The following is a 13,117-nucleotide window of genomic DNA, read 5'->3' on the forward strand; positions in this document are numbered from 1 at the left end:
AGTATATGTTTCAGAGGGTGGCAGGTGTTGACTGTGAGAGCTGTTATACTGGTCTGTAAATTGGCCTTGCTTGTTACTGCATTGTAGTTTTTTTTAAATGCATAAACCTAATAAGGCTTTGATGCAAATTCATTTGATTAAATAGTATGTCATTATAAACAAATATTATAGTAGTGGTTGTTTGATGGCCGTCTCATATTCTACTATTCAAAAGTTTAGGGTAAATAAGTTTTTTTTGTTTGTTTGTTTTTAGGAAATTGATACTTTTATTTAGTAAGGATGTTTTGATCAAAAATGGCAGTAAAGGCATTTACAGTTTCACAGAAGATTTCTATTTCAAATAAATGCTGTGCTTTTGAACTTTCTATTCATCAAGAAATCCTTAAGAAATATATCATGATTATCACAAAAATATTAAGCAGCAGAACTGTGTACAGCGATGGTCATGTGACACTGAAGACTGGAAAAATGTTTTCTGAAAATTCAGCTTTGCCATCACAGGAATAAATTATGTTTTAAAATATATTAAAATAAAAAATTATATTAAATTGAAACAATGTTTCACCATATTACTATTTTACTATATTTTTATCAAATAAATGCAGCCTTGGTGAGTATGAGACTTCTTTTAGAAACATTTAAAAAAAACTTACAAACCCCAAACCTTTGAATGACAGTGTAAGGTAACCTATAAATATCAAATGGGAATCTAATGTGGGAAGATGGGATATTGATTTTCGTTGGTCTATAAACACAAACCCAGAGAGGGAACTTTGTTTACTTGTTTCATAAGTCCACTGGATGACTAGTAAGTAACGGCTGTGACGCACCAAAACGACAACAAAGAATTAGCATTGACAAAAGCTGACTGTGATGTCGCCTCACGCTGTGTGCGTCTGGGCTAAAGTTGCACTTGAACATACCATGACGAACATAGACACCTACGTTTTGCGGCTGCGTGAGAGGAAATGACTGTCAGCAAATGGCAATAGTCTATGTTCATCATTTAAAAAGAGAAAAGGAAACTAGCACTGTAGATATATATGCCATGTTGTTAATGAAAATCTGTGTGTATTGGAATGGCTCAACAATGGCCCGATGTTTGCTGACCGTCAGCTTGGTGTGTCACAGCCTTAAGACTTTGTTGTGCAGCTTTTCTGTACCTCCTGTACCTAAAATACAGCTCTGTAATTTTTGTTACTGCTGCACTTACAGTACATCCACTTATGCACACACACATGCACACTCTGATAATTACACACATTCATATGTAAAGCCCTGAGAGGAGATTCAGATTGCATTTAGCAAAGCCCGTAATCTTTTCTTCCTATAGTTATTACTTTCACTGCTCAGGAGAGCAGTGAAGAAGGGCAGGAATGATATGGTGAAACAAAGAAAGCAATTAAACAGACCTGTCAACCACAGTACTGCACTAGTAGATGACTGTTTTTACCATTATATTCTTTTCACTCAACATCCATGTAACTTTCCTTTTTTGGTTAACCTTTATTTCACCATCTCTCTCTATTTCTCTCGGTCATTCTATTATGTGTGTCTGATAGACATTGAGCACAGTGGACTAATAGAGTCCCCAGTTAATACTGGAGTTTTTGGCAGGAAGGTTCTTATTGCTGGAGCTAAGAATAGACAAACCAACCCGACTGGTTTATTCCTCTCTCAGTGGAAGGGAGGTTCTGACACATCCTGGTGAATCCTGGTGAGACGGGATGAATTGGAGGATATCTGGGTTGAGCAGCAGAAACTCCTGTGGCACTGGATGATGTTTTGGTTTCGGTCCAGACAGGTCAACAAGGATACAAGCATATACAATCGATTTTATAATACAGGAAGATACATTTCATGAAGAGCATCATTTAAAATTAATTAACTTAAAGATTATTATTTTCTGATATGCACTACTGTTCAAAAGAGGTCAGAACGATTTTTTTAAAGAAATTAATGTTTATTAACAAGGAATCTATACATTGATCAGAGGTGACAGTAGAAACATTTATAATGTTAATAATGTACTATTCATCAAAGAATAAAAAAAAAATGTATTATAGTTTCCATAAAATTATTAAGCAGCACAACTGTTGTCAACATTTATAATAAAAAGAAATGTTTCTTGAGCATCAAATCAGCATATTAGAATGATTTCTGAAGGATCATGTGACACTGAAGACTGGAGTAATGGCTGCTGAATTCATCTTTGCCATCACAGGAATAAATAAAATTTAAAACATTTAAAATAGAAAACTGTTATTTTAAATTGTAATAATATATCACAGTGTTACAGTTTTTACTGTATTTTTGATCAACTAAATGCAGCCTTGATGAGCATTAGAAACTTACCAAAATCTTACCAACCCCAAACCTCTGAATGATAGTGTATGAAATATTTACAGTTTAATAATTCAAAACAGTTTTTGATCTTTTACTGACTTTCATCTGACGGACTACGATGCTTTACACAATAGTATTATTAGCTCATTCTGAGTTTGAATTTTTTTAATATAAATAATTGAGTGTTTTTTTATCTAATGCTACACCTTCTGATAGGGGTCAGAACGATTTTTTTAAAGAAATGAATATGTTTATTCAACAAGGAGGCTATAAATTGATCAGAGGTGACAGTAGAAACATTTATAATGTTAATAACATACTATTCATCAAAGAATTTTAAAAAGTATCAGAACTCACAGAAGTGAGTACACCCCTCGCATTTTTGTAAATATTTTATTATATCTTTTCATGTGACAACACTGAAGAAATTACACTTTGCTACAATGTGAAGTAGTGAGTGTACAGCTTGTATAACAGTGTAAATTTGCTGTCACCTCAGAATAACTCAACACACAGCCATTAATGTCTAAACCGCTGGCCATAAAAGTGAGTACACCCTCGCATTTTGTAAATATTTTATTATATCTTTTCATGTGACAACACTGAAGAAATTACACTTTGCTACAATGTGAAGTAGTGAGTGTACAGCTTGTATAACAGTGTAAATTTGCTGTCACCTCAGAATAACTCAACACACAGCCATTAATGTCTAAACCGCTGGCCATAAAAGTGAGTACACCCCTAAGTGAAAATGTCCAAATTGGGCCCAAAGTGTCAATATTTTGTGTGGCCACCATTATTTTCCAGCACTGCCTTAACCCTCTTGGGCATGGAGTTCACCAGAGCTTCACAGGTTGCCACTGGAGTCCTCTTCCACTCCTCCATGACGACATCACGGAGCTGGTGGATGTTAGAGATCTTTTGCTCCTCCTTCCGTTTGAGGATGCCCCACAGATGCTCAATAGGGTTTAGGTCTGGAGACATGCTTGGTCAGTCCATCACCTTTTCGCTCAGCTTCTTTAGCAAGGTTGTGGCGTCATTATCATGTTGGAATACTGCCCTGCGGCCCAGTCTCCGAAGGGAGGGGATCATGCTCTGCTTCAGTATGTCACAGTACATGTTGGCATTCATGGTTCCCTCAATGAACTGTAGCTCCCCAGTACCAGCAGCACTCATGCAGCCCCAGACCATGACACTCCCACCACCATGCTTGACTGTAGGCAAGACACACTTGTCGTTGTACTCCTCACCTGGTTGCTGCCACACACGCTTGACACCATTTGAACCAAATAAGTTTATCTTGGTCTCATCAGGCCACAGGACATGGTTCCAGTAATACATGTCCTTAGTCTGCTTGTCTTCAGCAAACTGTTTGCGGGCTTTCTTGAGCATCATCTTTAGAAGAGGCTTCCTTCTGGGACGACAGCCATGCAGACCAATTTGATGCAGTGTGCGGCATATGGACTGAGCACTGACAGGCTGAACCCCCACCCCTTCAACCTCTGCAGCAATGCTGGCAGCACTCATACGTCTATTTCCCAAACACAACCTCTGGATTTGACGCTGAGCACGTGCACTCAACTTATTTGGTCGACCATGGTGAGGCCTTTTCTGAGTGGAACCTGTCCTGTTAAACCGCTGTATGGTCTTGGCCAGCGTGCTGCAGCTCAGTTTCAGGGTCTTGGCAATCTTCTTATATTCTTCTTATTGCCATCTTTATGTAGAGCAACAATTCTTTTTTTTCAGATCCTCAGAGAGTTCTTTGCCATGAGGTGCCATTTTGAACTTCCAGTGACCAATATGAGAGAGTGAGAGCGATAACACCAAATTTAACACACCTGCTCCCCATTCACACCTGAGACCTTGTAACACTAACGAGTCACATGACTCCGGGGAGAGAAATGGCTAATTGGGCCCAATTTGGAAATTTTCACTTAGGGGTGTACTCACTTTTGTGGCCAGCGGTTTAGACATTAATGGCTGTGTGTTGAGTTATTTTGAGGGGACAGCAAATTATACAAGCTGTACCCTCACTACTTTACATTGTAGCAAAGTGTCACTTCTTTGTGTTGTCACATGAAAAGATATAATAAAATATTTGCAAAAATGTGAGGGGTGTACTCACTTCTGTGAGATACTGTGTATATATATATATATATATATATATATATATATATATATATATATATATATATGAGACTTTATTTTTACTTTTTGCATGAGAATATCATAGTATCATGAGGTAAAACAACGCAATATTTTGAAATTTTATTTTTTTCTAACCACCCCTGCAAGCCATGCAACCTTTTGCAATTGCAATCGTCATAATCTGGCTTACCTTCAAAGTTCTCAAATCAGTGACAGTTTTTTCCATTTGTCTTGTCGAACTCTACGTTCTTCTGCACAGTTCACTGTGAGATCTGCCATTGTTGATCAATACAACCAGACCGGCAGCACAGCTGGGTATGTGCAGGATTTAACACATGCTCCTCTAAACATCCATCCTCAGAGCCTTCAGTTTAATTGAAATGTCAAACATAGCACTGTATGTCTGTCCGGTCCTGTTCCCCATTCGCTTTAGCAGACAGGGCAGCCTGACTTTGGTGATCCGCTTTGGCTCACAGCTGGATCAGTCATCAGAACGCTCTTGTTGTCTGCATTATGTGCCCCCGCAGCTTTAGGAAACGCATAATTTCCTTTTTCATCCAGTTGTGGCACCCTGATAGTCTCCAATCACTGTGGAGACTAACGCTCAAGCCGTTCCTGCAGTATTCATACTCGACAGTGCGGTGGATGTCATTCTTGCTATTATTTTTGATGGATAACCCGCCATCACTTTTCTCAGTGAGAGAGACAGCTGCACGAATTTGTGGCATCATTACCGGCCATTATGTACTCTGTCATTCCGTGATGGGAAAGAATATTCCACACTATCCCTCTTCACTTATGGATGGACTGACAGGGGATACCAACGCCTCTCTTTTTATGAAGCGCATAATGGATACATTGTGATGGTGTTAACTTTTCAGAGTAGGGGCTGCTGTAAATTCCTCATGAATTCATAAAGTCCCTAGTTTTGGAATATAGTGAGAATATTTGAAATATATACGTTTCTGGTTCTCAGCATTTTTTTATTATACATCATTACATCCGAGTGACAGTGCTTCTAGCCTCTACATGGAGGAAGGGAAATAATACTTGCAGGCTTTCTTTCAATGCACAGATTCTTCATACTAGAAAACATGCCTGCAAAGAGCAACATTTCTAGTTTGACATGAATCAAAGTCAAGAATAAACTAGTATGTCCTTAAAGGATCAGTTCACCTAAAAATGGAAATTCTGTCATTAATTACTCACCCTCATGTCGTTCCAAACCCGTGAGACCTTCGATCATCTTTGTAACACAAATTAAGATATTTTTGGATGAAATCTGAGAGCTTTCTGACCCTCCATAGACAGCAACGTAACTACCACGTTCACGGCCCAGAAAGGTATTAAGGACATTGTGACGTGTGGTGGTACTGTCGTGAACACGCATAAAAGACTGACACAGAATAGAATAAATTGTTGAATAAAGTCGTTATTTTTGTTTTCTTTGTGCACAAAAAGCTTCATAAAATTAAGGTTGAACTACTGATTGCACATGGACTATTTTAACAATGACCTCTCTGGAACTTGAATGTCTTAGTTGCGTTGCTGTCTATGGAGGGTCAGAAAGCTCTTGGATTTCATCAAAAATATCTTAATTTGTGTTCCAAAGATGAAGAAATTCTTATTGGTTTGGAACGACATGATGGTGAGTAATTAATGACAGAATTTTCATGAGAAATTCTCTAAATCATGACATTTTATCACTTTCTACATGTAAAACTACCTGCCCCAGATTCAGTGTTCATCTAGAAATGTTAATTTCTTAATTATTTCTTCAAAATAGAAATATGCATATGTATTTTAAAAGAAAACTGGAGGACAGAAGGAAGAGGTTAATATATATTTCACAGCTGTGTTAATTTTTGCGAAAATCAACGTCAGTTGCCATCCTGAAGGTTTCCATATTTTATCTGCTATGAGTTCCACATCACACAGGCCCGATGAATTCTGTATATACTTATTTTTATGTGCTGTGTCAACTCCGTCACACAAATTGTGAAGAAATTTGAGATTTTATGTCCTATTAGTAGCTTGTAACACCTGAAAAATTAAATGGTTACTGTATTTATTAGTTATGTGAAAAGCAAGATTTACTCTTTACTCTTTTATTATTGACCCACCTTGGGTGATAACACGAGAACGAGAACATGAACTTCTTAAACATATTAATTCAAAATGACTGCTTGATACATAAACGATTTTAGTAAAATTATTTTAGTTTCTTCCTTCCTTCCTTTCTTTTTTTCTTATTATAAAGTCAGGCAGATGTGTTTAAGTGATTCAGCTCTCATGAGCACACCTGATTGAGTGTTCACAGACAGACAGCAGCAGTGAAGGGCAGCTGAGGGGGACAGTGAATTCACTAGTGGCTTTTCTGTTCTGGTTTTTGTTGCAGACAGTTTGGTTTGACCTACATCAGCGACTAACAGACACTGATGGCACAACTAGCGCAGTAAGTACTAAAGCACGTCTTATATACCAAAGAGCATGATGAAAAATGCATAAAATCCTCAAAGAAAATGCATGACCAATTTCACCTTTTCCCTCCATGTTAAAACACAAAAGCAGCGTTATTGCTAAAAAGCAGTGAATAAACCCCTGTCAAATCAAGCTTGACTCCTCGTGGGTCTCTCCAGAGCTCCTCATGCTGTTCTACACACCTGCAGCAGATCTGCCACCTGTTCCTCAGGATTTAACACATTTCTTTCTCAATATGAAAGCACCAGCTCTGTATTTAATACCAGCATGCTCCGGGAGTCATTTGTGCCTCGAAAAGATAAGAGGCAGTATCAAACTACACCTCACCTGGCCACAAATCAGTCCCGCTCTGTGGACCAGCGATACACACAGCAGCACATGATGGGAATGCACAGAAATATCATACGGTTTTGTTCGGTTAAAGTGTGGGAGTGCTGGGATTTAATCTCTTGTAGAACTTTGTGATTTAAAAGTTTTAGATCTAATAAAGAAAAGATTGCCGTGTTTAAAAATAGAAAAAAAGTAACTGAGTTCAGTGTGTAACAGAGATCTTAGCTCAAATTGACTCCCATCTTATTGACATTGGAGGGATCAGGGGTAATTGAATCATTCCTTTTTATCCATTAATTCTTGTCAATTTCAGGACAAAATGGGGGTTGAGCAGGTTCCACCTGACAGCTTCAGCGTGTGCCTCTGTGTTTGTTGGTTAACACAAGCTTTATTTTGGGACCCATAAGATATTTCTGGAATTAGTTCATCGCACCTTCAATAATATCAGGGTTTCCTGCAGTGTTATCTGCCGTGAATATTACACAGAGCAGAAAAGAGCCATTTTAAAACAATGACTCTGCCATTTCTGAGCTATTTCTTTATTTACAAGTGATTATTGCTCAATTTACGTGTAGTAAATTGCATTTTGACATTTAGATGACGAGAACATTTTAAATAAATGAACCTAATTTTGCTGAGTATTTAAAAGAATAGGGAGCAGGTACAGGTAGCGTTGTAGATCTTTATTACAGCAATAGTGCATTTCTTCACACCCTCATATATTAGAATATGATAATTGCTATTTAGGTTTTTGGTTTTCCTCCTGTAAATATTTAATAATAATGATCTACATACAGGTTGTACATTTCATTCATACATAAACTAAATGTTCAGGCATCACATCTGCAATGTGTTGCCACCTCCAGATATAAGGAAACAATGGCTTTTTGAAGTCTATAAGAGAGTGGAGCTGCTGCAAGAAGGGAGAGGTTTTATCTTCTCTTCAAGACATTTTTATAGAAAGTGGACTAATGACTGATCAGTCCAATAGCTCAATGCATCTGTTAGCTCAGCAGTTTATACTTTACAGGCTGTTCACTGACTCTTACACCACCCACAGTGCCTGTCTTGATTGGCCAGGGGGAATATAAATCAGCTGTCTGCTGATAAAACCACCAAAGATAGACAGAAAGAGAAAGGGAGAGCTATCTGAAGGAGTTATACAACTACATATCTGAAAGCCATCTTTGCTCATTTAGAGGGAACAAATGGGATGGACGCAGAGGAAAGAGTGAGCGGCTCCGATTTATGTGTCTCAGACTTTAACAAAGCAGCTCATTTTCAGAGATGCTAAAGTTCAAAAGGGGAGAAATTAAAACACGATTTAGTCAGTGTTACCAGTGAAAGGAAAAGTGGGAGTAGAAAGATGCCAATCAGAAAGAAATGGGACGGTATTCCCCAGTTTCCATGGTAACGGTGAAATTTCTCAAACCCTTTGAGGTTTCTACCATTTTTTTATGGACTCGTATAGTACCTGAGACATTCTCACTTACATGGTAGGAAATTGTGCACATAAAATACTCTCTCCTATCTTAGTATTTGTTTGTGTGTGTGTGTGTGTGTGTGTGTGTGTGTGTGTGTGTGTGTGTGTTTCACAGTCTGATGCATAATGCAGAAGTGGAGCAGTTCAACTCCACATGGGGGTCTTTAGGGTTCATTAGTTTAGGTTCCCTTCTGAGCTAAAGAGAAGCACACACACACACACGTGCATACAAATCATACACAAAACACATTCACCACATCAGGGATGGCTAATTCCACATAAGCCCAAATGAGAGACATTGCAGTACACCCAAGAAATATTGCTGAAGGAAATTATAACAGGCTCCAATCAGAGCAAGAGATTTAAGGATTCTAATAATACAATATCCCATTGAGCCCAAAGCCTCTTAACAGTTACACTATGGGTCACATTTGCTTCATCTACAGAGCTTTGTTTTATCACTTTATTCCACTGCACTGAGTCTGAATGAAGCCCCCTCGCTGTTCAAACAAACACTGAAGACTAATGAAAGACATTAGTGCAATCGGTCGCATTTCAGCTTGTTTGGATCAGCCACATGGCGAAATGCAAAGAAAATTGGATTCCGAATTCTCGTGCGTTCCTCTAATTGTTCATACGTACCCATCAGATCAGGCCTCCAGTGGAGGAGAATGGGAAAACCCAATGATACTTATTGAGTTTTGTGTAGGTTGGGTAATGTAGTGTTTCTGATTGCATTCTGGCTGGTGTTGGGTGGCATAGTGCTCTTGATTAAGTTCAGGGTTTATTACCAGGCTTCTGCTCTTTTATTGCCCTCGCCTTCGGGGAACGGGATGGCTGTCATATCAAAGGGCCTAATGGTTTTCGCTTGGGTTTTATCTTTCCCACCTGCTGGGGAACAGCACATGCTCTATTAAAGATGTGACACCTTAATTATAGCATACACTACTACATTAAAAATACACCCTGGTTTCTACAAAAACATACCCTTTCTTCACTATTTAATGGCTGTAAAGTAATGATTTGTGTTGCGGTGAAGTTGTTTGGTTGTAATATGGCATATGAAAGGCAAACCCAGACAGAATCTGAAGACTTTTCCTTTAGGGAAAATCTAAAAAATTCTGCAAAGTGCAGTGGGCCTGCTTATAGGATAATATACACTTACTGTTTAAAAGTTTGGGGACACTCACCAAGGCTGCATATATTTGATCAAAAATACAGTAAAAACATTTAAACATTTTAAATAACGTTTGAACTGTGGTGTATTATAAACACTTCAGAGGATATTACTTTAGGTTGAAATGACTTGCATATAGGCATCTTAAACTTTTATGATTTTCATTTCAGCATTTAAATCCAGATGTTAATCAGTGCGTCAGGCTCCTCAGGGTGCTCTGCAGTGTGGAAATAGTCTGCCAAGCAATTATTACATTTAAAGCTATCATTTCTTAGCCTGTTGCAGGGTAATATCAGTTATTTAATCAAATCTCTCAGACTTAATAAAATTGGTTAAAGATGACAGCACCAATTTAGAAAGAAGTGGGAGGCCTGAGTGACATGTTACACGAGAGGTGCAATTATATAAAATAGACAAGTCAGAAGCGGTTCAGTTTCATTTCCGTTAAGTTCTTGATCCTTCTGGAAATGTTATGGTTTTTCTTTTTTTTTAATCACTGTTTGTTGCAAAGGCCAGTTTTAAAGCCAGTACTGTACTTTATTTTGTAGCCAACCACACTCCCACAATTCTACATAATTTAGATTACACTGGGAATTAATTAGTTACTTAGGCGACAATCCAAAAGAGTAGCTGTATTGATTTTACAGCCTGGTATGTATTATATTTATTCCTCATTCTCCTAAAGGAATAACCATATGTAGATCTTGCATAACCCTTCAGCTGCGATATAGACCATGACTCTTATTAAATGAGTGTCAAAGCTTTTAAGGCAGTTTTTCCTTGCTTTTATTAAACAGGGTTAGACTTAAGTGTTGATAACTTATGATTTCTTGAACCCTTGTGCTATGATTTGAGTCTCTAAACATGTCTGGTTTTATTTATTTATTTTGACTAAAGAGTCTATTAAGTGAATACTAACATCAAGACAAGTGTTAATAATATTCAAAGTGTCCATAAACTTTATCCCCACAGACTCACAGTTTTCATTATGTATTCAGACTGTTGGAAACTAATCTGCCGCTTTGTCTCTGTCTCTATCACTCTCTCTTTCTTCAGTCTCTCTACCTGATCCGCCAGGAGATGAAAGTTTCCCAGAAGCAGCTGGGAGACTTCTGCGAGGCCCTGAAACAATATCTGAAGAATGTGTCTGCACAGAGAGACTGTTTCCAGTGAGTTGAGTTCATGTGTTTGTCTTAAGCTTGACCTTCTAGTGAGTATTTTTTCTCATGCCCTCCTTAAGTCTCAATGCATCATATTAAATTCAACCATGCAAGTCAGTATGATGGTACAAAAGTATTCTGTGCTTTTTTGTGTTGTCAGACTGAAGTGTTTTTAGTTTTCAGTCTGCTGGTGTAAATGGATATGTTCTACTGTATATATGGCAAGGCAAATTTTATTTACAGAGCACAAGTTTAACACAACCGTAGGTGATCCAAAGTGCTTCACAATAAAAATAAAGAGTTCAAAAGAGAGAAAAAAATATTTCATATGTCAAAATGTCTGTTGCAGGGTAGCAAAAACTATACCGCTATGCATTTCTTAGAGAATGAACCTGTGCATCTCTCATAAATGCATGTGTCTCAACATTGTGTATTTATCCCTGATGTGTTGAAATATGACTGTATCGTTTTGCCTCGTGTATATAAAGATGGCAGAGGGGAGTGTTGTTATTCTAGTTCATGAATTAATGATGAAACTGGCTAAACAATTGCTGTTTTTTTCTGCAGTATTAATACAAAGTGTTTACAAAGCCCTAAAAGATCAAAAAGTAGCCCTGAAATGTTTTAAAATCAGTAGGTTATCCAGTTGTGTTCCCTGGTTAAACCTAGATAAGCTACCATTCAAGTAAGATTTGTTTTGTTTTATTTTTAAGAAATGAATACTTTAATTTTTCAGCAAGTATGTAATAAACTGATCAAAGGTGCCAGTAAAGGCTTATACACTGAATCCTGAGAATCCAAGGGGGAAAATGTTTCAGTCTCCACAAAAAACATTTAGCAGCACAAATGTTTTCAACAATGATTAACAGAAATGTTAATTGAGCACAAAATCAGCTTTGCCATCACAGACCTTTTTCAAAAACATTAAAACAAGTCTTACTGACCCCAAACTTTTAAACGGTAGTTACTTCATTTTGAAATTTTTGGTCAGGCCATGACTGAGAGCATGTTTTCAGCCCCACAGGATGAAATATTAATGTAAGAGCAGTGAGTATAAAATAGGCCCTTTGTAGTGTTTCTCAAGGAAGCTCCCTGAGTCGGTTCTCTGAGAGAGGGCTTTGTGTGGCAGCATTTTGTACTGCCGTCATGATTCACATCAGACTAGTGAATAATTGATCAATGAGAACATCTGCAAGCTACTGCAAAGACCCAATTGCTGCTGAACTGTCATCTCTGTAGCCTTTTATCTGCCTTCTTTCTTTCAACTTTCCTCCTCTCTATTACTCTATTATTATGTTCTGTTTGTGAAATATGTAAAGTTTTCTTTTTTTGAGGATGCTGAAGTCAGTTGAACAGTGATTGAAATTCCGTTTCATTTTTTATAACCACTCATTTAATTTAAATAAACTCTATAACTCAATAACACCAAGCCACTGACTGGCTTGCAATACAACAAAAACACACCTGTAAAGTTACTAAAGTCAAAATGAAACCAAAATTGAACCTATTTACTGTCTTAACGCACATTCTGTGAAAGATACTTTGGAGCAAGGGTAACACCATGCAGGATAATGTTAATTAAAGTCAAACAGCTCACATTTAGTTTGCATTCTGGTATGTAACACCCACTTTTCACCATCCAAATAATTCTTGTCCTGTATTTGTTCTTATTGAATATCTTGCTTCTTTCTTAAATACATCAAATTACAGATGTAAAATGGATAGCAAAAACAATTAACATTGACTTTAAGCAGCTACAGCTGCTGGAGACATGACCTGGCAGGTTCTCTAACATGTAGGCGACCTGAGATTGAGTTAAACTTGAATCATTTCCCCATCCAGAAAGCACCAAAAACTACTAGCTGCAGTTTTGCTGCCTCTAATGAAAGTTTGAGGAGTGTGTGGGGACTGTCTGAACTGGCTGATGTTTAGACTTCTGTTGATTTATTGAGCTAATGCTAATCATTGCTACAGCTGCAGCCCTTTAGGCAA

At 37.7% G+C, this 13,117-nt stretch overlaps 1 protein-coding gene across 2 annotated transcripts in view; it reads left to right on the forward strand.

The window, feature by feature from the left end:
- Window positions 1-13,117, forward strand: part of necab2 (N-terminal EF-hand calcium binding protein 2) — a 102,399-nt gene that overhangs the window by 85,116 nt on the left and 4,166 nt on the right. Inside the window, exons 9-10 of one of the 2 annotated variants that reach the window (XM_058750590.1) lie at window positions 6,893-6,949; window positions 11,022-11,134. In XM_058750590.1, coding sequence (XP_058606573.1) covers window positions 6,893-6,949; window positions 11,022-11,134 — 170 coding nt within the window. The remainder of the gene's footprint in view (window positions 1-6,892; window positions 6,950-11,021; window positions 11,135-13,117) is intronic. The other variant, XM_058750591.1, reaches the window with a different exon arrangement.

The sequence above is a fragment of the Onychostoma macrolepis genome, chromosome 18 (genome assembly GCF_012432095.1).
Source record: "Onychostoma macrolepis isolate SWU-2019 chromosome 18, ASM1243209v1, whole genome shotgun sequence".
Lineage (NCBI taxonomy): Eukaryota > Metazoa > Chordata > Actinopteri > Cypriniformes > Cyprinidae > Onychostoma > Onychostoma macrolepis.